At 37.2% G+C, this 22,675-nt stretch overlaps 2 protein-coding genes and 1 long non-coding RNA gene across 3 annotated transcripts; 2 read left to right on the forward strand and 1 right to left on the reverse strand.

Moving 5' to 3' along the window:
* Positions 1-9,311: 9,311 nt before the first annotated feature.
* Positions 9,312-10,650, forward strand: LOC112098091. The gene is made up of 2 exons (XM_024183703.1): positions 9,312-9,473; positions 10,114-10,650. Exons 1-2 carry the CDS (start codon positions 9,312-9,314, stop codon positions 10,648-10,650), a joined length of 699 nt encoding a protein of 232 aa, XP_024039471.1.
* A 4,212-nt stretch (positions 10,651-14,862) lies between these two features.
* LOC112098422 lies at positions 14,863-15,536 on the forward strand. Its single transcript, XR_002905535.1, has 2 exons — positions 14,863-15,020; positions 15,144-15,536. It is a non-coding gene; the product is annotated as an uncharacterized LOC112098422 (long non-coding RNA).
* Positions 15,537-17,574: 2,038 nt separating this feature from the next.
* Positions 17,575-18,349, reverse strand: LOC18041559 (NAC transcription factor 29). The gene is made up of 2 exons (XM_024184629.1): positions 17,995-18,349; positions 17,575-17,909 (listed from the first exon to the last, which is right to left on the reverse strand). Exons 1-2 carry the CDS (start codon positions 18,221-18,223, stop codon positions 17,581-17,583), a joined length of 558 nt encoding a protein of 185 aa, XP_024040397.1. The 5' UTR covers positions 18,224-18,349; the 3' UTR covers positions 17,575-17,580.
* Between the last annotated feature and the right edge of the window lie 4,326 nt (positions 18,350-22,675).

A 22,675-nucleotide genomic window follows, 5' to 3' on the forward strand; every position in this document is an offset into this window, starting at 1 on the left:
TAGGATAAAATGCAGTACATTTTGTCCTGTAATATATTAAAATATGTGTTCTCCTATCTTTTAACTTATCTGAGACTTTAATATAACCAAAAATCTCTAATTAGAAGTTTACATCTATATTACTATGTAGTTATATTAGATAATTGTAATAGTAGTATTCTTGTTTCAGTTGCCCAGAGAATATCAACAGACAAACGATGTGAAAGAAGCGTCAATTGATGTTATAGAGAGTGATCAAACCCATATCAATGGGCAGAATAAGCAAGTTCAAGCTTCAACTCGAGATAATAAAACAGTGGAAGACGAATTGAGAGGGCTGCAATCTAAGTATAATGACTTGCAAGCTTGTTTTGATGATCTGAAATTAAAATATGATTCGCTGAGCCACATTTTGACCTGTGACAATGATATAGAAGCACCACCCGTCCTTGAATAATAAAACAGGTATGAAATGTTTTAAAAACAATATATATTTTATAATAATTTTTTTTTCATTGGTAGTTAACTAGTTACTGATGGAGCAATTTTTTTTATACATAAAATTTAAAATCAGTGGCCGTTTACTAATTTAAAAACAAGAAAATATCAAGCCTTTATCACTTTAATATTTGGTTTTATTTTTTATTTTTATATTGATTTGGATTCTCTAGATACAGCTACTAGACTGAGTATTTAAATTTGATTAAGTTGTCTTTATTTTGTCTGGTTTTTAAAAAATTGTCATATATATAAAATACTTATGATTGATTGGAAATGTGTGATGATTCTTTTATTTTGCAGGTTCAAGAATGATTCTTGGAAGTATATTCTTAAGCACAAACCACTCTTTTATTCTTTTGATCGCATAATAACATTTATCTCTTGGTGACATGGTGACATTTTTTTTTTCCTAAGGCCTGGATAAATTCAGATAGATATGCTGCTTTTTATGGTTTAGAGATATCAACTTCATATATATAAATTATCTTCTGAATGATTCCTGTGGGAATATTTGGAAGACTGGCTTATATTAATTTCTGCGAAATTTTTATTTTAGAGAATAGTCCAATGGAAAATTAATGTATGACCAAATACAAATTTGGGAGGGTAACATGCTTTAGGGGTATAGGTCTGCCTGTTTAGTTGGCCTTTAAAATAGGCTCAAGATATAAATATTTGTGGAGCGTATTACACACTACAACAAAATTGGGTATTTCCCACCATTTATTTTTGAGGGAACTAAATTCCCTATGACAAAAATGTATTTCCGAGAGATGTTAATCATTTATAGGTAAAAATGGAAAAATCAACATGATATTACCGAGGGAAAATAATTAGGCGCTAAAGAGTATAAAATCCCTCGGTAGAGTGAATAATTTAGCGCGAGAGTTGAAAGCGCTAAATTTAGAAGCGACGAATCCGTATTCCCTCAGAAATAAGTTTTTGCAAGTATAAATTATATATATATATATATATATATATATATATATATATATATATATATATATTTATTACCTAGGGAAACATTTGTTGGAAAAAATAAAAGTATCCCTCGGTAGTTAAAAGTAAAACGAAAGACATTTACACCAGAAAAAGCAAATGACATTTACACCAACAAAAAGGAAAGACACAACTTCTTTCTTTTGCTTGTGTTGGGGGATATAACTCGACGAGACCAGCCATACCCTGGACTAGGAGCCAACCTCCTTATAAGCGAGTATATGGGCAGAGGTCTGGTAGCAAGTATCCACGAGCAGGAATCTTCTGCTCGTTCACGAGGACGCCCTCTTATGGACCATAGTGTGAGCCGGCCTCCTGCTAGGAGCTGAGAGCCATTCATGCTGAAGATCGGAATTGGCAGACCCAGTCCATAAAGGTTAACGAGACGTGCACTCTTATCCAAGAATCTAGGCACGAAGCCCACTAAGTCACAACTACGATAGTCAAGCACCCACTTCCGAGAGCTGAGGGAGGTGATGGACGTGGATCGTGACCGGGGGGGGGGGGGAGGATTCATAGGAAGGCTATAAAAAGGTAATCGACGAAGGTAAACGGGTTAGACACTTTGAGATTAGAGCTTAGGAAAAGAGTATTTTATTAGGAAAAATAGAGAAAATCTTAGAGGCATTTGATTTCTTGAAAGATCATAAAAGAGCCACGAGATTAGTGGCCGAGTTTCCCAAAAAGTAAACCTACATTTATGACTTGAGTATCAGAGGATTTACGCCGGGAAAACACCTGGAGTGTTCTTACCAGTTTCTGTGTGTGCACGAGTCTGCTAATTAGAAGTCTTACAAGGTGTTGCTCTGCTCGGTTGGAAGGCTTGAGGAGAGATCCTGGTCGTGGTCGAGCAGACACCAGAATCTCGCATTAACATTTTGGCGCCGTTTGTGGGGAGCTGAGTAAAAAGCTTCCGTTAATAGAGAGGAGAAGAGTAAAAAAGAGTTAGGAGACAATGGACGTAGGCGGGGGTAGTGCCCAAGGAGGTGATATGAGGCTTAACGAGTCCGTGACACTGAGAGAGATAGCCAATGAAGCATGAGAAAAAGCAATGTATGAGCGGATGGAGAAACAAATGGAGACTCTAACAACCATCTTACATGAGCTGAGAAATGAGTGAAGGGAAATTCAAGAGGAGGGGATAAGAAGTGGAAGAATGACACTAGGGCACGTTGATATAAAGAACAACGATACCACGATGAGAGGTCGGACCACCAGAAGATTTGGTGGTGAAATGGGTAACCAATCTCTACGGGGAGAAAGCTATGGAGGAGGAGATCAATCACCGGGAAGGCATGTCTTTGACAATGATGACGGAGTGGTAAATGCAGAGGAAAGGGAACTCCGGCAACACCTACATGATGTCGAGCAAGAACGAGATCATGTTACAACACATGACCCTAGTCATGCCGTACAATTAGAAGAAGTGCGCAGACTAGCGTAGATAATAGATGACATGCAAGGACGAAGTAGAGTACCTGGTTGGAGAATAATGCTAGACGATCAATCCCCCCTCTCGGCAGAAATCATGAGTGCAGTCATTCCGAGAGATTTTTTCTTCCCATACCTCAAGTACTCGGGGCGAACCGATGCACTGGTGCACATAGAATGCTTCAACGATATAAGTGGGGTGCATGGATTATCTCAAGCTCAAAGGTGTAGGGTGTTCCCGTTGTCTCTAGAGGGATGAGCACGTGAGTGGTACCGAAAGCTTCCTTGAGAGAGCGTTAAGTCATTCGAGCAGATGTGCTAAGAATTTGTAGAGCAATTTCGGAGGGCAATGACACCTGAAGATGATATGATGGAGCTGAAGAGTATGAAGCAAGGAGAGGATGAAATACTTCGGGAATTCATCAAAATGTTCTATCTCGCTGTCCTCGATTTAGGAGCCTTCAACCATCCCCAAACATTGAGGGAACTGAAAGAATGGGTAAAGATAGGACGCCTGTGGTATTATCTGAGGAGTCCAGTCATTCAGTCATACTTTGCTGCTTACGAGCAGGCCAAAAAAGACATAGAGATTGAGGAGGAAAAGGCAGCAAGGATTAAGACGGGCCAGCTGGAAGGGTTGAAGAGGAAAGAGAAGGGAGCCCTACCAGGAAATGGGTCGATTAAGAGGAAGGACCACCATGCCTTAGGAAGCAGTGCAGGGGGCCAGGTCACCTCTTACCAGCATCATCAGAGGCCACCCCAATATTAGCGTAGCAAGATGCAACCTCCTCGCTCACCAGCCAGAGATTCCTGGAGAAGGCATGACCAGACATATAGTCATTCTTATCAACACCCACACGGTGGTAGAGCAAGCAGACCAGAGGCACTGATGCCCCCTCCAGCTCAGAACGGCACCCACAGGGAAAGGGCGGTGCATATGATCGACCAAAGCCAAAGCTATGGGTGGTACACTTCCTTGAAGGTGCCTCTGGACGAGGTGTATGAGACCATAAAGGACCGAGGATTACTGTACCCCCTACCCCAATAACAAAGCTGCCTAGCAGGAGAGATAAGGAATAGTATTGCAAATTCCATGGCACTCACGGTCATACCACAACAGAATGCAGGGATCTCAAGACTCAGGTTGAATATGAGAAATCGTTACATAGACGAGTTCGTAGATGGGGCTATCCCGATGGTGGGTTCGTCATGTGAAGGGGAGTAGAGTAATAGAAACATGGGCCACGAGCAACTGATCGTAAGGATAATTACGGGTGGCCCAATGTTGGTGGGAGACTCCAACAGATTAATGAAGAACTATGCTAAGTATGCCATGACTAGCAAAGAAGTGCTCTTTAACACTCCAGTAACTAAGCGAGCAAGAATCAGGCAAGTGCCGATCATGTAGACGGATGAGGATGAAGAGGAAATTCTATATCCACATGAGGACACCTTAGTTATTAAAGCCATTGCTGCCGCCAAGAGGTTTGACCGGATCCTGGTGGATACGGGAACCTCAGTTGATGTCCTATTCAAGTCAATTTTGGAGGAGATGTGAATAACAGACTTGAGGTTAGAACACACAAATACCTCTTTGAAGGGGTTTGGAGGAGGAAAGCTAGTCCCTTTAGGCGTAGTCGAGCTGTCCATCACAATAGGCAGCTCCCCGACAGAAAAGACTATGATCTTGAATTTTGTAGTTGTCGATGAAAAGAGTCCTTACTAGATGATTCTAGGCCGCCGTTTCCTAAGGATGAGCAAGGCAATGCTTTCCAATCATTACTTAGCTCTTAAGTATCAGGTGAATGGAGTAGTGGGGGTGGTACGAGGAGATCATAGAATTGCCCGAAGTTGTTATTCCACAGCAGCAAAGGAAGCAATGCAGATCACATCGCTTGATACTCGAGTGGAAGTCAAGGGTGGTAGACAGGAGCCAGTTAAGGAGCTAGAAACGGTAAACTTGGAACAAGGTGATTCGAGAAAAATAATTCGAATCGGGTCGAAGCTTAAAGAAAAGCAGAAGCAGGAGCTGGTGCATTGCATGCAGGCTAAAGCAGATGTGTTTGCTTGGACACATGAAGACATGCCGGGAATCGACCATGAGGTGGCTTGCCATAGGTTGGCAATAAAGAAGGGTGCTCAGCTGGTAAGGCAAAAAAGAAGATGCTTCAACTAAGAGAGGTACAAAGCAATAAATAGTGAAGTAGAGAACCTCTTGAAGGCGGGGTTTATTCGGGAAGTCAACTACCTCGAATAGATATCGAATGTCGTTCTGGTAAAGAAGGCTAATGGGAAATGGAGGATGTGCGTTGATTTCACATACCTCAACAAGGTGTGCCCGAAAGATAGTTTTCCATTGCCAAAGTTCGACCAGCTAGTGGGCTCAACAGCTGGTCATGGGCTGCTTAGCTTCATGGATGCATTCTCGGGATATAATCAAATCCCAATGTATAAGCAGGATGAGGAAAGCACGATTTTTATCACTAACTAGGGTTTGTTCTATTACAGGATAATGTCATTTGGTCTAAAAAATGCGGGTGCCACATACCAGAGGTTGGTGAACAAAATCTTTAAGTCCTTGATTGAGAGAACAATAGAGGTGTATGTGGAAGACATGATAACCAATTCAAAAAACCCGAACGAACATGTCAAGCACCTCGAGGAGATATTTGGGCTTTTGAGGAAGTACAAGATGAAGCTCAACCCAGAGAAGTGTGTCTTTGGGGTCGAGTCAGGAAAATTTCTTGTATTCATGGTGAGTCATCGGGGGATCGAGACAAATCTTGAGAAGATCCAGGCAATCATGTAGATGAGATCCCCTCGTAATCTAAAGAAGATACATAGCCTTACAAGGCAGTTGGTAGCACTGAGTCGATTCATATCCAAGGCGACGAATAAGTGCTAGACCTTTTTTCAAGTGATAAGGAGAGGAAGGAAAACAGAATTGATCTCCGAATGTGAAGAAGCCTTTCAGAACTTGAAATAATATCTGCAATGAGCACATTTGTTGTCCACACCGCGAGAGGGGGACGTGTTGTACCTATATATGACGGTATTTGTTGTGCAAATTTTATTTAACTCGCAAGTGCACGAATCTATTGTAGAATAGACTAATGGTGATGAATGTCAATCCCACGAGGAGCTGGATTTTAATTATGTGTAGAATTAATTTTGTAAATGGGTGGTTGGATTTGTGGTGGAAGTGATTTAAATTATCCTAAAATTGGAATTGAAATGACGAGAATAAATTGAAGAGATGACTATAAAAATGATGTACTTGGGTATTTGGATCCGTATCAACATACATCATGGGCTAAATAATCTTTATTAATGCCAATTAAATCATGAGGGAAGAATCCACACCTCATGAACCACACTCTAATCAATATGGTGCTAAGGGCTTATCGTGCCAAATAATAATTGTTAACATATATATTTCCATAATGTTGATTTTGATGATAACAAACAAGATTAAGAATGATAAATCTTTTAAGCTCAAATTATTTTTTATACATTTTAAATTAATCATTATTTTTACATTATAAAGGTTTTATATTTAATGGAAAAATAATTTTATGAAATTGATTGTTTTTATTCTTTTTAAATAAATCATTATTTTCACATTATAAATGTTTCATATTTAATGGAAAAATGATTTTATGAAATTGGTTGTTTTTCAAAGTTTATGGTTTAATTGAAAGAATTTTGAAAACTTTGAAATAAACAAGTATTGCTTGAAATTTTGGTAAAGGAATAATTTGAAAAGTGTCATAGCATTTTGGGTTATATCATAATTTCAGAAAGTTTTGGGATTAACAAAGCATTACTTAGACATTCTGAAATTGGACCTATTTGCAAATTTTCATAACGTTTTGGGCTTTAGTATAGTTTTGTAAAGTTTTAGGGTCAAACTATAATTTCGAAAAATAATGCACTGTGCAACTTACTGTAGCAAGTGGCTTACCGGATGTGAAAAACTGGCAAGCTGGATTTTGGGCAGAATGCATCCGGAACGTAAACAGCTTACCGGATTTCGTAACCGGCAAGCCGGATAGTTAAAATTCAAAATTTTGCCTTAACGGTAACATAAAAGCAGCTTACCGGATTCCATAAACGACAAGCCGGATACTCCCAGAATGTGCATAACGGCTAGTTTTTGAGTTCAAACTATATAAATTCAAAACCAATCCATTTTTGGTAATCCAAGCAAGCATAAACAAGTGCACACAACTTATATTGAGCTTCAAATTCAAAAATCATTATAGATTAAATCTTCATTGAGCTATCATTTGTATATCCACTCTTAAAGAGAGATTCATTGTTGTATTTTTCATTTCTCATCAAATTGTGAGTGTACAAGTGTGAGAAACACTTGGGGTGAAGAGATTAGAGAGATTATCTCTTGTTGTAAAGGTTCATTGATACCTTGAAGTCAATTGTAAACGTTTGAAGCCTTGGAAAGGCTTGGATAGTGAAATCCTCAAGCCCAGTGTGCTTGGAGGCGTGGATGTAGGCGGGGATTGCCGAACCACGTAAAAATCCTTGAGTTTGCTTTCTCTTCCCTTGCTAATTTATTATTGTGCTTTCATTGAATTTATTGTTTTCGAATTTATTAAGTCATTAGATTGGATTTGTGAGTGGTTTACTTAGCTTAATTTTTAAAATCCCAATTCACACCCCCTCTTGGATTGCCTAGTTAGTATTTCAATAATAACCTTGTACTAGGGTGCCGGTGAAACCAGGGCGGTATCTAGACAAGACTATTATTATTTGTCGATGAGAAGTCAAAACATCCACAAAAACTAGAGGGGAGGAGAAAATAAATTTACCAAATAAAGCCCATGACACATGTTGAGACTTCACCTTCAACCCAAGCTTGAAAGAAAATTAGCTACTCATAATTGAATTAGGGGCAAAATAAAAATTTATTAAAATACGTAGAAAATACAAGATAGAGAAGGAATTACAGAAAACAGAGCCAAAAAATAGATTCAGAGATGCCAAATTAGGGGGTAGAGGTCTCCTTTTTATAGATACATTGAGTAAATCATGGCCATCGGATTAAAAACAGTTTGGACGCTCAGGATTGCGCCACGTCATCAGTCAACAGTACGAGTCAATAGTACGCGTGAACAGTACGCGGTTTGACCACGCGGTTTGAACAGTGACATTGTTTGAACAGTAACGCGGTTTGGTTAAAAATAATCTCATGTGTTGCATGTATTGTACGCGCGTTTTTTGTCCACTAATATGCTGCAACGTCACCATCGACAGTACATAAAGAATTTTAGTCCAACAGGATCATGACACCTCATAAGTCAATGCCACGTTATCGGTTAATGCCACGTCATCGATCCGTCTATGTGAACAGTGTCGTGAACAGTAAAGTAGACAGTACCGTTCGTGTGAATAGTACCGTACATATGAACAGTACCGTACATGTGAACAATGCCGTTTTTCATTTTATGTTCATTCTAAGGTTTTCGACCGTCCTAAGTTCAAAAGCGATGTCCATTTTGCCGTTTGATCTCTCGTTTATTGTGAAATGACTATGATGCTCCTAAAATACACAAAATACTTAATTAAAATAAAACACCCATAATTAAATTATAAGAACCTTAAATACATAAAAAGAAAGGTTGTTAGTAAGACTTGAAATGTAAAATGACGATTTTCTCCTTTATAAATATACATATTCTATCACTCAACAGTATCAGATCATGCTACGAACTCGGTTTTAGTGAGAGAGGAAGAAGAGGTTCAGTATCTGATATATTTTACAAGCAAAATCTTGCTCGATGCCGAGACCAGATACCCACCGTTGGAGAAACAAGCACTTGCTCTGGTGGTTGCTGCTGAAAGCTGAGACCATACTTTCAAGCATTCCCCGTCTCGATAATAATAAACCAACCATTGCGGCGGACTCTGCACAAGCCGGATGCCTCTTGTCGGCTAGTAAAATGGGCCATAGAGCTGAGCGAGTTTGATATAAGTTTTAACCCCGAGCAGCAATAAAGGCCCAGGCAAGGGCATACTTTGTGGCAGAATTCACAGAGCACGAAGTAGGTTTCGACCAACTAGGTGTTGCTATAGTTAACGACGAGGTTCGGGTCTGGTAGATGTCGGTGGATGGATCCTCATGGGAGCAGGGATCTGGAGCAGGGATTGTTTTAGAAGACCCTTAAGGGGATGAGATCTCTTATGCTGTAAGATTGGAGTTTACGGCTACAAACAACCAGGCAGAATACGAAGCTTTAATAGCGGGGTTGGAATTGGCTAAGGTAGTGAAAGTGGATAGGGTGAAAGTTCTAACCGATTCCCAACTGGTTGCCAACCATGTCAGTGAGAAATTTCAATCGAGAGATAGAAAGATGGAACAGTACCTAAAGAAAGTCAAATAGATGATTGGGAAGTTTGAGGCAGTGGAGGTTATACAAATCTCAAGGGAAGAAAATTATCGAGCAGACATCCTGGCTAGAATAGCAGCTGTAGCAGATTCAAAAATGCCCAAGTATGTTCCTTTGGAGGTGAAGTCCAGCCCCAATATCGAGCAGAATCTGGAGGTGCTGCGAGTAGAATATAAGTGCTCGTTGATGGACCCAATAATCTCGTACCTCCGAGATGGAGTTTTACTACTAGATAAATTATGAGCTCGGAAAATCAGAGCTTAAGCGTCGAGGTACACAATGATTGATGGGGTGTTGTATCGGTGATGGTACACTCTACTGTTCCTTCGATGTTTGGATGAGGACAACGCAGATTACGTACCGAGAGAAGTACATGAAGGAGTTTGCAGAAACCATTCTAGTGCGAGATCTCTTGCCCACAAGGCTCTTAGGCAGGGGTATTTCTAGCCGACGATGCACCATGATGCACAGGAGAAAATCAGGAGTTGCATGAGTTGCCAGAGTTTTGTAAATTTATCTACCCAACCACCAGAGAAGCTCACTTCTATGGCCTCACCATGGCCATTGGCTTAATGAAGAATTGATCTGATTGGACCGTTACCGAAGGGACGAGGGCTGCAACGCATGCAATAGTAGCGATAGACTATTTCATGAAGTGGGTAGAGGTTGAAGCCCTCAACAGGATCACAGAGAAAAAGATGACTGACTTCGTATGGAGAAACCTAGTCTGTTGATACGGGATTCCTTATGCTTTGATAGCAGATAATGGCAGGCAGTTTGACAATCATAACTTCAGAGACTTCTGTCAGAACCTCGAAATAGAGCTGATTGTTCGCCTGCTCACCCTCAGTCTAATAGACAAGTAGAAGCAGCTAACAAGGTTATCAAGAGGTTTTTGAAAATCAGATTAGGAGCAAAGAAGGGAGCATGGGTTGATGAGCTACCAGGTGTGTTATGGGCATACAGGACAACCCATAAAACAACAATCGGTGAAACTCCGTTCGCTTTGGCTTTCGGACATGAAGTTGTTGTACCCGTGGAGATAGGGGTGGCCATGCGTCGGATTGATCATTTCGATGAGCATAAAAACAACGACCAGATGTGTTTGAATCTGGATATGCTGACTGAGAAGAGGGAGCAAGCATCCAAGCGATCAGCCGCCTACCAACAAAGGGTTTCTCGTTATTACAACAAGAAAGTGCGTGTACGACAGTTCAAGGTCGGCGATTGGATACTTAGGAGGGTGAATCAAAGCACAAAAGACTCGACACAAGGGGCACTCGGCCCTAATTGGGAAGGGTCGTATAGAGTCAAGCTTAGGATGGTGAATTAAAGCACGAAAGACTCGACACAAGGGGCACTCGGCTCTAATTGGGAAAGGTCGTATAGAGTCAAGCAGGTGGCTGGACCCAAAGCCTATAAGCTCGTTTGTGCGGATGGCCACAAGGTGAAACGACCTTGGAATGCAGCACATCTCAGGAAATACTTCCAGTAAGACCCAATTATGCTTAAGAGTTATTTCTATTTGTTCTTGTTGTTATTTGTTTTCTGTTTAGTCAATTTCATGTAAGCCGAATTCAGTAATCAATGAAGTTGGAGGAATTTCATTCAGTTGTCATGAATGTGAAGATATTACACAAATAAAAGCTTCTAAGGCATGCAAAGATTCCATAAGTCTCAAAGCCTGTTCAATGTTGCTTATTTTTATATTCATATTCCTTTTTTTTTTGCTTCAATTGTGAAACTGTTTTTTTTCCTACCACATAGTGCGTCACTTCTTTTTTTTAAAATAATTCATTAATTTTTTTTTCAAAAAAAATTGCCATGCCCTTATTTCTAATCTATTTTATGAATATTTTATAAAATATTGATCTTCATAATATTTTGTAGGGTGCAAATTAGAGATGGTCAGTGGACCGAACGGCACCAAAGCGGCCCATACGTGCTCGTGCATGTGCCGTACCATGCCCACTATGTGTTTCGTCCATATTTAAAAATAATAAACTAATAATAGTAAGACAATGTTCTATTAATTACTAAGTTTGACTTTATAGTATTAGAAGTTTTTTAATACTTAACAAAAATAATAATAAAATTGTTAACTTGGACTTTTATAAAGTTATAAATCATAGTTTACAATAATATTACTACATATTTATAAAATCATGATATTTATAATTTTATTCATTAAAATTATGATATCAATTATTTATTTAATAAATTATAAATATAAATCAATTATAGTATTTTTTTAAAATAAGAATTAAATGAATTTAAAAAATTCAATTTCAAGTTATTTGTAGAGTTATAAAATTTTAAGTTTACTTTAATTAAAAATAAAACGTGCTTATTGCATTTTTTTTAATCATGCTGTGCTTAACCCATCTCTAATTGTGCCGTGCTTTTAGGGCCCGTGTGCCTAAAATTCTAAGCCCGGCCCGACCCATGTGCATGCCATGTCATGCCGTGCTGCGTGCCCCACCGAAATGTGCTCGTATTGTGCCGTGTTGTATGTACATGTGTCGTGCCACGTGCCGTCCGGTGCATTGGGCATCTCTACTGCAAATAGCCCCACCCTATTTTTAATTATCTAATTATTAATAAATGTGATACATTCTGGATTTCTGTATTAAAATTTTAAAATCTTTGATTTTTTAGAATTTCAGTATGCAACAAGGATTGGAGTGTCAATAATCAGTCTAACACATCCTACCGTTGAAACTACACTTCCATTAGATCTAATGGCGATAACATGAAAAGACAAAGAAGTTACAAGGTAGTTCAGCAACTGTAGAAGCAATAGAGAGATACTCGGCTTCCGTAAAAGAACAAGCAAAAATATGTTATTTCTTCGAGCCCTAGGAGATAAGATTACAACCAAGATAAACAATACATGCACTGGTAGAGGTATAATCATCCTTGTTACTAGCTCAATCAACATCCGAGAAGGCATGAAGAAAAAGTGGAGAATTACCATAGAGAATAACACCATCATCTAAGGTACCACATAAATAGCGCAAGAGACGTTTAACAAGAGCCCAATGCTTAGTTGACGGGCAACGCATGAACTGAGACAATTTATTAACCACATAAGAGATGTCAGGACGAGTGAGGGACACGTATTGTAGACCACCAACCATAATGCGGTATTCTGTTCTATTAGAGAGGGGGTGTGCTCGAGTACAAACTCAGTGACAGATTAAGAGGTAACTGAGTAGAAACTAGTTTAGCATACATCATATAAGTTTGAGTGAGAATATCTATGATATAATCACGTTGTGATAGTAAGATTCCATGATGGTGAGGCACAACTTTGATACCAAGAAAATAAAAAAGATAGCCTAAATCCTTGAGTGAAAATCGTTGAGCAAGACAATCAACAAACTGATCCACGAGAGCAGAACCCTTTGTCAACAAGGTGAGCTTTAAACCTATCAACAAAACCATTAGAATGTATTTTAATACGAAAAATCCATTTGCAACCAATAATATTAGAAGATGAAGGAGGTGGAACCAGCTCCCACGTCCCATTACAAACAAGAGCATCACACTCTTCTGACATAGCTTGACGCCAGTTTGAATTTTAGATAGGTTGGTCACAGTTACAGGTTCACAATCAAATGAAGTGCTAAGATGAGCATGGAGGTTAAGTTTTTGTAGTGGCTTGTGAATCTTATTTTTTACTCGGGTAGTCATCCTATGATGATTTGTGGGGCAAGGAGCTAGTGGAATTTGGGAAAATGATTGAATAGGGAGTGAAGAAGTGCTTTGTGTAGATGTAGAAGCATGTTTACAAGATTGTTGCTGAGATATTGCGGGTAGAGAATATAAAGGAACAGTGCACGGTGGCAACTCTGGAGGGCCCACAAGAGATGGAGTAGGTGCCAATAATGTTAAACTAGGAGTTGAAACAATAAGAACTAGTGGAATCCATTTGTCTGTTGTGGTTGAATCAAGACGCGGTAAATAAGAATGTAAGGATTTGTATGGAAAAACAAACTCTACAAATTTAAAATGACGAGACATAAATATCTTAGATGTGAATGGACTAAAACACAAGTAAGCACTTTGAGAAAATGAATATCCAAGAAAAACACAAGGTTTAGATATTGGTTCAAGTTTATATGATGAATATGGTCGAAGCCATGGATAACACAAACATCCAAAAATTTTAAGTTTAGAGTAATTATGAGTGGTACCAAAAATTAATGCATAAGGAGAAGAGTAATTAAGTGTAGCAATGGGCATTCTATTAATTAAATAGACAACAGTGGCAAAGTATGAGACCAAAATTGTAAGGGAAAAGAAGCATGAGAGAATAATGTAAGACCAGTTTCAACAAGGTGACGATGACATCTTTCTGAGTAGCCATTATGTTAAGGTGTATAAGGTGGAGTGGTGAGATGAGAAATACCATATGTAGAAAGAAAATCATTAAGACCCATATATTCTCCTCCATTATCAGAATAAAGTGTGAGAATTTTATATTTAAAGTAATTTTCTACTACAGCTTTAAAATGAATAAACATTTCTTTAACATCATATTTTTTTTCTTAGTGTATAGAATCAGTTATTTTTAGTGTAGTGATAAACAAATATGACATAATATTTGAAACTATCATGTGACGTAACAGGAGAGGTCCATACATTAGAGAATATATTTTCAAGAGGTTGTGAGGAGATGAGTGAGGCAGTGGAAAAAGACAACTTATGACTTTTATTGCAATTACAAGCATTACATAAAAATTCTTTTAAAATAGGGGATGACAAAATACTGAAAGTCATAAGAAAAGAATAAAATTGAAATACAAACTAACTACATTAAGTGTCTATTTGGTATGATTTATTTTATGGTTATAAGTACTTATTTAATTTCATAAGCTCTTATAATAATTTTTATTGTTGTTTGGTTGTTTTCCTAGTTGAGCTTTTAAAGCTTAAATAAATTATTTTGCCTCTACTAACAAAAGTTCAAATTTTGGGTTTTTGGGAGTAGAGATTAAAAAGTTTTTTTAAAATGTTAAAATATCTTTTTATTTATTTGACAATCTTATTTTATTCTTTTCATACTATAACTTTAAAAAATTTACTTATTAAAGTAATTTCATAACATCTTAATAAAAACTATTATTGACAACTAAATAACTAAAGTATTTTAGGTAAAATCTCTATTTATAAAAATTCTACTAATAAAAGCTCTAACTAAATAAGAGTTATTTGAAAAATTGTACGAATCGAAACCTAAGGAGAAGTCAAATTAAGAGATAAAGAAAATATTAAAATAATAAATTAAATTTATGAAGCATTATCTATTAAGCTAGACCCACAAAACAATTATAAAAATAATATTTAATAATAAAGAGATAGAGTTGGCAATAATACCCGCGGGGCTTTAATTAATTTGGGGTGGATATGGGCCTAAGAAAAATATCAAAATGAAATTGGGTCAGTTTTCGGTATGGGTCTAAGCCTAAAAAAATTTTGGATTTAGATTTGGGAATTTTTTCGGGTCCCCTAACCCGACCCAAAAATAAAAACTAAAAAAATATAATTCCTTAATTCATTTGGATTGAATCAATCGTTCCCCCAAAAGAAACCCTAACGGCTCGTCAGCCGCCGCTGCCGTCGCTAACAGCTGGTCAGTCGCCACCGTTCGTCGTCACCGACCAACACCAGCCGCGCTATCGGTTCTCCTGCTGCAAGGTTTTTGCTTTTCCTATTTTTCTTTCTTTATTTATTTATTTCAAATTGCATCTGGTTTCATTGATTTGAGTCAATTTTACGTTTTGTGTGTTTTCATTCATCTTCTTCTGATTTCATTCTCAGTCACATAGCCTGAAGCACAAACTGCAGCCATGGAGAGCTCACTGAAACAGAGGCTGCAGCCGTGATTTGAGTTACCGACAGCCATGCTTTGGGCCTAATAAAAGAGAAAAGAATGAAAAGTTTCAAGTAGAGATGGAAAGCATGAAACCAGAGAAGAAAGAACTTGACGAAATAGAATGAGTGGTTTCTTTTTTTTTTTTTCCCTACAAATGTATGGCTTATAAGAAGCTTTGCTTTATGGGTGATAATGGATAATGCGAAACGTGGGATATGTCTTGATGACGCCGTTCTGTTCTGTGCTGGGTTAACAAACTACTCTGTTCTTGGTTAACAAACTAATCTGTTCTTCTGCTCTTTTTCAACGATGATATTATGGGAATTTTAAATTTTTTTTTTCTCGGGAATGAGAAGGAAAGTTTTTTTTTTTAATTTTTAATTTTTTTAGTGGTGGTGCTGTTTGGTTTGTGGAAAAAACTGAAAAGGGGGGGGGGGGGTCGTTTAGTTTCAGTCGGGTGGAAGGGTAAAGGAATTTTTTGATTTTTGGGTTTTTATGATCTTAAATTTTAATTAGCTATTGAGTTGGAAAATGAGTGTTTAAAATAATTAGATGGCTTTACGATTAGTGTAAGTGTTTATATTTCCTTAATTTAGCTTAATTAGTTGTTGAAGCATTGTTTTTCGTTTTGGAAAGAGTCTGAATGCTGTAGGATAGAAGAAACTTAAGAAAGGATTTTTGCAAGTGTGGGCTTTTGAGACCTTCTTTGTTTCTAAATTTCTTTTTCCTATGCATGTGTTTTTATTTAATTTCCTAGGTTGAGTTTTGGTTTATGTAAACTTCATGTAGCTGCAGACTTAAACATGTAGATGGCAGGCTAGGACCTCCATTAGTTATCTCTGTAGTTTTTGTTTCTATATATATGCACTTATTTCCAATCGATAAAGTCAATATTAGAGTGAGTGGTTTCTTTTTCTTCTATCCAAATAAATGCTTTATAGGAAGCTTTGTTTTAGAAGTGATAATGTGTAGGGATATGTGTTGACAAAGTCATTCTGTTGTGGGTTAACAAACTACCCATGTGATTATGGTGTTCTCCTTTTTGTTTAATTGCTCTCAACTCTCACAGAAATCATCGCAGCAAAGTTTTTGGAGTCCAGCTTCTTGCAAATACTCTTAAAGAATGACCATATAGACTTGTAGAGGTATTTTTCTTTCTTCTTCAGCTGAACTATTTCGTTTCTGGTATTGGGCTGTAGAATTTTGTTAGGCGTGGCTATTTTCTGCATGGTAGATTAATTTTGTAATCATTTCCCGCCCCAAACCCGCCCCATTGACATCACTACAAAGAGAAATCAATAACTGAAAGATAATCATGAAAAACACCTTAGCAAAATAAGCCTACAGCACATGAAATTAAAGCGCGATACAAATGTGGAAAAGAAAGAAAGCGACAACCAATGAAGACAGGTGCACACCAATCGCGGCTCTAGCTTACAAGCAAAAAGCTAACAATATTAGTAGGAAGTAGCAATCATTAATTCTTGACATTTGGTATTGTCAAGCAGCAACATTGGGTCAGGGTACCAAAGAGTACCCTTTGCAGAGTTCAAGCGGCTTGGATCCTGATTCTGATTCATGATTTGGGCGATTGCTGTATTGGGAAAGCTTGGAACCACATTTGATCGTTTTCAAATAGGTATTGTTCTAGCAGCTGTATATCGTCATTGGAGGAGTACTGATATGGAGAACCATCCGCCTCTTGTCTCTCAACCATCCAGTTTTGTGGATCTAGTTCCGCAAGTGTACTGCACCAGTTATTCGGAGTATTGATAATTGAATCAGCTGGAGCAGCCGAAGATACACCCATCATATTGATCATATTTTGAAAAGAGTTAGAAGAAGGACGTTCAGGAGTGGAAGCTGCAGGGTTCAAGTTAGAGCTGTATAATGGAAAATTATTATTCGGAGCAGGAGAAATGGAACCCCAAGATGCAAAGGTTATATCTGTCGTATTTTGGAAAGAGTTTGGAGGAAAAAACAGGGGTTGTTCATAAGGGATGGCTGCAGGGTTTGGAGTAGAGTTTAATAGAGGATAACAATTAGGACTCAGAGCGAACACGTTTGAGTAAGACCAAGAAGGAGGAAGTGTTTCTTCAAGATTGATAGCCTCAAGGTTTGAATCCCAGTGTATCAATGCAGGATTATTGCGCGTTGGTGATCCCTCCGCCTCCACATCTGGGTGTGAATTTTGCTTATCTTCATTGTCACGTTGCCCATGAAAGTAAACCACGCAGAGCGCCTGCATTAACTTAAGAAAAACAAATTAAAAAACATATGCAAAAGATAATTACTAATCGTAATAATAAACTATCAAAGTTATACACTATACGTAGAAATTCTTCAGTAAGTATTCCTGCCAATTTAATAAAGTGCAGGACGTTAATTAGAAAAAGCATCAGATATATATATCTTAACCTTGCAACCTACCATGGATTCTTTATCATTTTTTGGCCGCTTAAGCATATACTCCCTCATTAGCCAATGGGTCTTTATTGGCTTTTCACCCGGTTTTGGGTCATGCCTGTAGCTGTAGTATGTCAGTGACCTCTCTGTACCTGTACCCCCATCTTTGCCTCTAACAGTATTGCACTTGCCGGTCTTCCAAAATCCACCTTTAGCTTTTCTCTCACGAATTGATCCTTTTTTATATTTCTTCTGTACACGTGAGAAGAAGTACATGTTCCCATCACCAAAATCATGAGCTTTACCTGAAATATTTAATTAACAAACAAAATTGATGATAAATAGCACCAGATCAGAAAGTAAGTTGGTATGTATAAACTTCATGCTTACTTTTCAGCTTTGAAGGTTCATACTGATAAACATCTACTTCTTGAATAAGTGGAAAAATCGGGCCATCAGTAGAACCAGACACCATTCCAGCTAGATAAACGAAGATGAGTACCTCAGCTGTCGGTTTAAATTTAATGCCGTCAACTTTTTTCCATGTTTCCCAGTCGCGATTATGATCAGCTTCTTCGTTGATGTTTTGAGACGATGCCATTGCTGACTGTGGAGCCATAGGCGCAACTTAAAATCACTTCAGCTTTGGGGCTTGTTGTAGCATCTGTTTTGATTTTCATAGGGTGAGTAAAGGAACGAACTTTTTTATAAGGCATGAGTATGACAAAGGCAATTTGATTCAGATTGTAACTGACAATCTGATTCTAATTATAAGTTACTTGAGCATGGTTTATATACGTAGTATACGAAAAATTTTGCCGTCCTTTTAACTTTTTTTTTTAAATTCCATATATTTTACGAATTATTGAACTTTCACAAAAGAGATAGTTACTTTTTTTCTTAATTTTTTTTTTCTGACATCAAATAAACTTTCATAAAAAACTCATTCCGAGCACAAATTAATTACCATTTTTTTAAGAAGATTAATTTAAGAAAGTACTAGAGTATAATGAAAAATGTAGGAAAATAAATTGTAACAACCAAAAATTATGGAAGAAACTGGCAATCTGGCTTTATGCCTCACCAACGTTTTTAACGATAAACACTGTAAGAAAAAGCTTTGCCGACATTGTAGCTGGAAGGCAAAATGCAATGGACCCCATTCAACCATCTGATGAACCGATTTATTTATACATTTATTTACATTTATAGCTATATCTACATACCTATATACCTATACATAGTTTCCGGTCCGAGAATCACGGAGGTTATGAAAAATTAAAGCTTCATAATCTCGTATTTATATCAAAATGTAAAAGGAAAAAGTAATATAATGCGCACGCCGGACCGCTGAGGCCCACGTTGAAGAGAAAGGCAGCAACGGACTCTAATAGTCAATATCAGTAGCTTTCAAAATTTGATTCGAATTTTACACTTTCAATTCTAGATTAATCAATTTGGAACCATCTTCCTAAGAGCTATTAGGCCCAGGCTTAGTTTAGTTACTTTAGTAATATTACACATTTTAAAATAATTGTTTTAGTTGTACTATAAAAATAATCAGTTGTGAAGATAATCAATTAAATATTTGATAAAATTTATTTTTGAAAGTGACATAAATTTTGAAAGTGATCGTATGTAATTGATAAATCTTATTGTTAAAACTGTTGTAAGGATGTAAATGACTTAAGGATAATTTTGAAAACTATTACATTTTAATATAATAATAAGTAATATAATAATTGATACCAATACAAAAACATGCAATCTAAGTATTATGGTTTGCAAATTTTCACATGTATGAAAAAAATGAGTTGAACTATTTCATAAGTTATATATTTTGGGAATTGCTCAAAATAAACGTTATGCTGTCGAAAATTTTAAATTTTTTAATTTTGCACTTATTTTACGAAGAATTATGATTTTTTTTAATTTAAATAAAAAATTGATGTAAAAATTCTAAAATTTAAGATTTCTATATTTAATTTTTTAAGTATTAATAAATTAAATATTTTTTAAATATATCATTTAAAATAATCACAAAGAAATTAATACAGTATAGTGTAACACCAAACGTTGTGCAATATTATTATAATACAACGCTAATTCAATACATAGGGATGACAAAAAAGCCAAGGCGGGCCTAAGTCCGACCCATTCCCATAGGCTTTTGGCTCATGCTTCACACATAAGGGCTTAGGAAAAACAGTCCGGGCCAAGCCCAAACCCTCAATTTAAAAATTTTAAATTAGAATAATAAATTAAAATATGAAAATTAATGGAAAAATAAAAAAAAAGCTTAAATTCCTAATTTATTTATCAATAATGAATCAAAAAACTTAAAATTATAATACTAAACTCTCTTTTAAACATTAATTAGCTAAGAGAGTGCTTGAATTAAAAAATTCAGTACTAAAAAATTAAATATGTAAACTTTTATTTACTTTATTTATCATTTTATTTTGAAATATTTATTTTTTTAATTCATTGTTGATTATAACAACTTTATTATTATTAACTCATTTCAAGTTTACAACAATTTTTAAAATTTGAAAAAATAACTAAAAGGCCAGACCCGCAATTGGCCTGGCCCAAGCCCTTGATTTGACAACCCTAACAATACACTATAATAAAATACAGTGTGTCAAACGTACCCATGTAGTCAACCACCTCTTGCTTTAGCAGTGACCAATTCTTCACTTGCTTATAATGGTGCAACGTGGGAATTGAGATATTTGTAGACTAAGTTCAACTATGACATATCGATAGTCAATAATAGAATTGGTTTCGATCAATGCGGTAATTAGAAATATATTTTATATGAGCAACTTAATAATAAATTCAATATAAAGGGTCACAACTTCAACTTATGGGAACATTTCAATTAATTTTAAAAAAGCAAAAGCTTAAATAATGGACTCAACGCAATTTAAGGATTTTTTTTTTTCATCAAGTTGAGGTAGTGAATTTCATCTCCATGATAGTTTTATAATGTATCATGTAATATGATGTACTAAATAAATTTGGGTTATTTTATTTTAATCTAAATTTTTACTGAAAATTTGATAAATTAATCTCAAGCACTTTAATGGTGAGTGAATTGAGATAATTAAAATAGACCTTTATTTAAAATTTACTGGGAGTTAACTAAATTTAACAACAAAAATAAACCTGACCACTTCTGACCAAAATTCCACCGACATCGATTTATAAAAGTTAAAAATATAGAAAAATAAAATATAAATTTTATATTTCATTTTCATATTTTCCATTGAAGATGAAATGAGAGTTGGTTAATCAAGTTGTGGATGCCACGACGCTGTTTTCCACTGCCTGTTCGCCAATAGTGGTTAGTTGCTGGCGCTTAAATTTTATACACCAAACTTTAACATCCACTTTTCCCGGATAAGATTAATTATGACTGATAGACAGCAAATGCATGAGCCACGAAGATCTGGAAGAATCCAAAGCCAAATCCTAAGTTTGCTACGTGAGGGCATGAGTCCCATGCAAGCCATGCATGAAATATGCATGTGCTGAGATTGTGAAGATACGTGCTGGAGCTGGAGCCGTGATCTAGGAATACGCTTATCAACGATTGTGCAGCGAGTAAGGAGGGAAGCTCAGATACGGAAGTTGTTTTCGATTCTCTTTCGATTTCGAATTCTTAGCTAAGTTGTTATACTCGTTTATTTAGCCGTAATTGTAGGATGGAAACCAAAGTCTTGTTATTATAAATAAGCTCCAGAATATGAATAAAAGTATTGAGAATTCTAAACAACAATTATTTGGTCCTTTCTCGCCATAAGCAGAAAAATATCACTTGTGTTACGCGTGATCATTGGCTGTCTCTGACTGGGACCTATCAATTGGTATCAGAGCGGGTTAACAATGATGACGAACAAAGAACGTATTGAGCGAATTGAAGCTGATCTGGAAAGCATGGAGAGCCGAATGGAACGCATGGAGATTGGTATCAATGACAAGCTTCAGCGATTAGAAGACACCATCAGCAAATTAGCAGAAACTTTCAATGCATCCAAAGGCACCACTAGCCACGGCACCAACGAAACCATTGGTTCACCGCGGCCAGTTCGAGAAGAAAGTGAAGGAGTAGTGAAGCTGCACGGTATGCCCAAGTCAATCATTAGCGATCGTGACCCCATATTCATCAGCAAATTTTGGCAAGAGTTCTTTAATTTATCAGGCACCAAATTAAAAATGAGCTCAGCATATCATCCTCAAACCGACGGCCAAACCGAGGTAATTAACTGATGCCTTGAACAATACTTGAGATGTTTTGTTCATCAGTGGCCACGGAAGTGGCACTCCTATTTACCGTGGGCTGAGTTTTGGTATAACACCACCTTCCATATCTCCACCGGGATGATCCCATTTCAAGCTCTATATGGGAGACCTCCTCCAACAGTGCCAAGGTACGAGCTGGGTGCCTCGCCGGTGCACGAAGTTGATCAAACCTTGATATCCCGAGATGAGCTACTGCTGCAACTGAAGAAAAACTTAACCACCGCAGCTAACAGAATGAAGCAAATAGCTGACGTGGGCCGCCGCGACATTGAATTCAAACAGGGCGATATGGTGTTTTTAAAACTCCAGCCCTACCGTCAATCATCTGTGTTTAAATGGGCACATCAAAAGTTGGCTTGCAGGTATTTTGGGCCGTATTCCATCCTCCGTAAAATCGGCGCCATTGCTTATGAACTACAACTACCAGCACATGCCAAAATTCATCCGGTGTTTCACGTCTCTCTGCTTAAAAAAGCTGTGGGTGATTTCCTCTCCACCAGCACCGAAGTGCCACCTGTGACTGATGACGGATTGGTGATACTGGAACCTGAGGCTGTCATTGACACACGCTGGTTGAAAAGGGGAGGAAAGCTGCTTGAACAAAGTTTGGTCCGTTGGAAGCATTTGCCAATCGAAGACGCCACCTAGGGGGACACCACAATGCTGCACCAACAGTTTCCCAATCTGACCCTTGAGGACAAGGGTATTCTTCGAGGATGGGCCAATGATAGACAGCAAATGCATGAGCCACGAAGAACTGGAA

Source organism: Citrus clementina, unplaced genomic scaffold, assembly GCF_000493195.1.
Source record: "Citrus clementina cultivar Clemenules unplaced genomic scaffold, Citrus_clementina_v1.0 scaffold_5, whole genome shotgun sequence".
Classification (NCBI taxonomy): domain Eukaryota; kingdom Viridiplantae; phylum Streptophyta; class Magnoliopsida; order Sapindales; family Rutaceae; genus Citrus; species Citrus x clementina.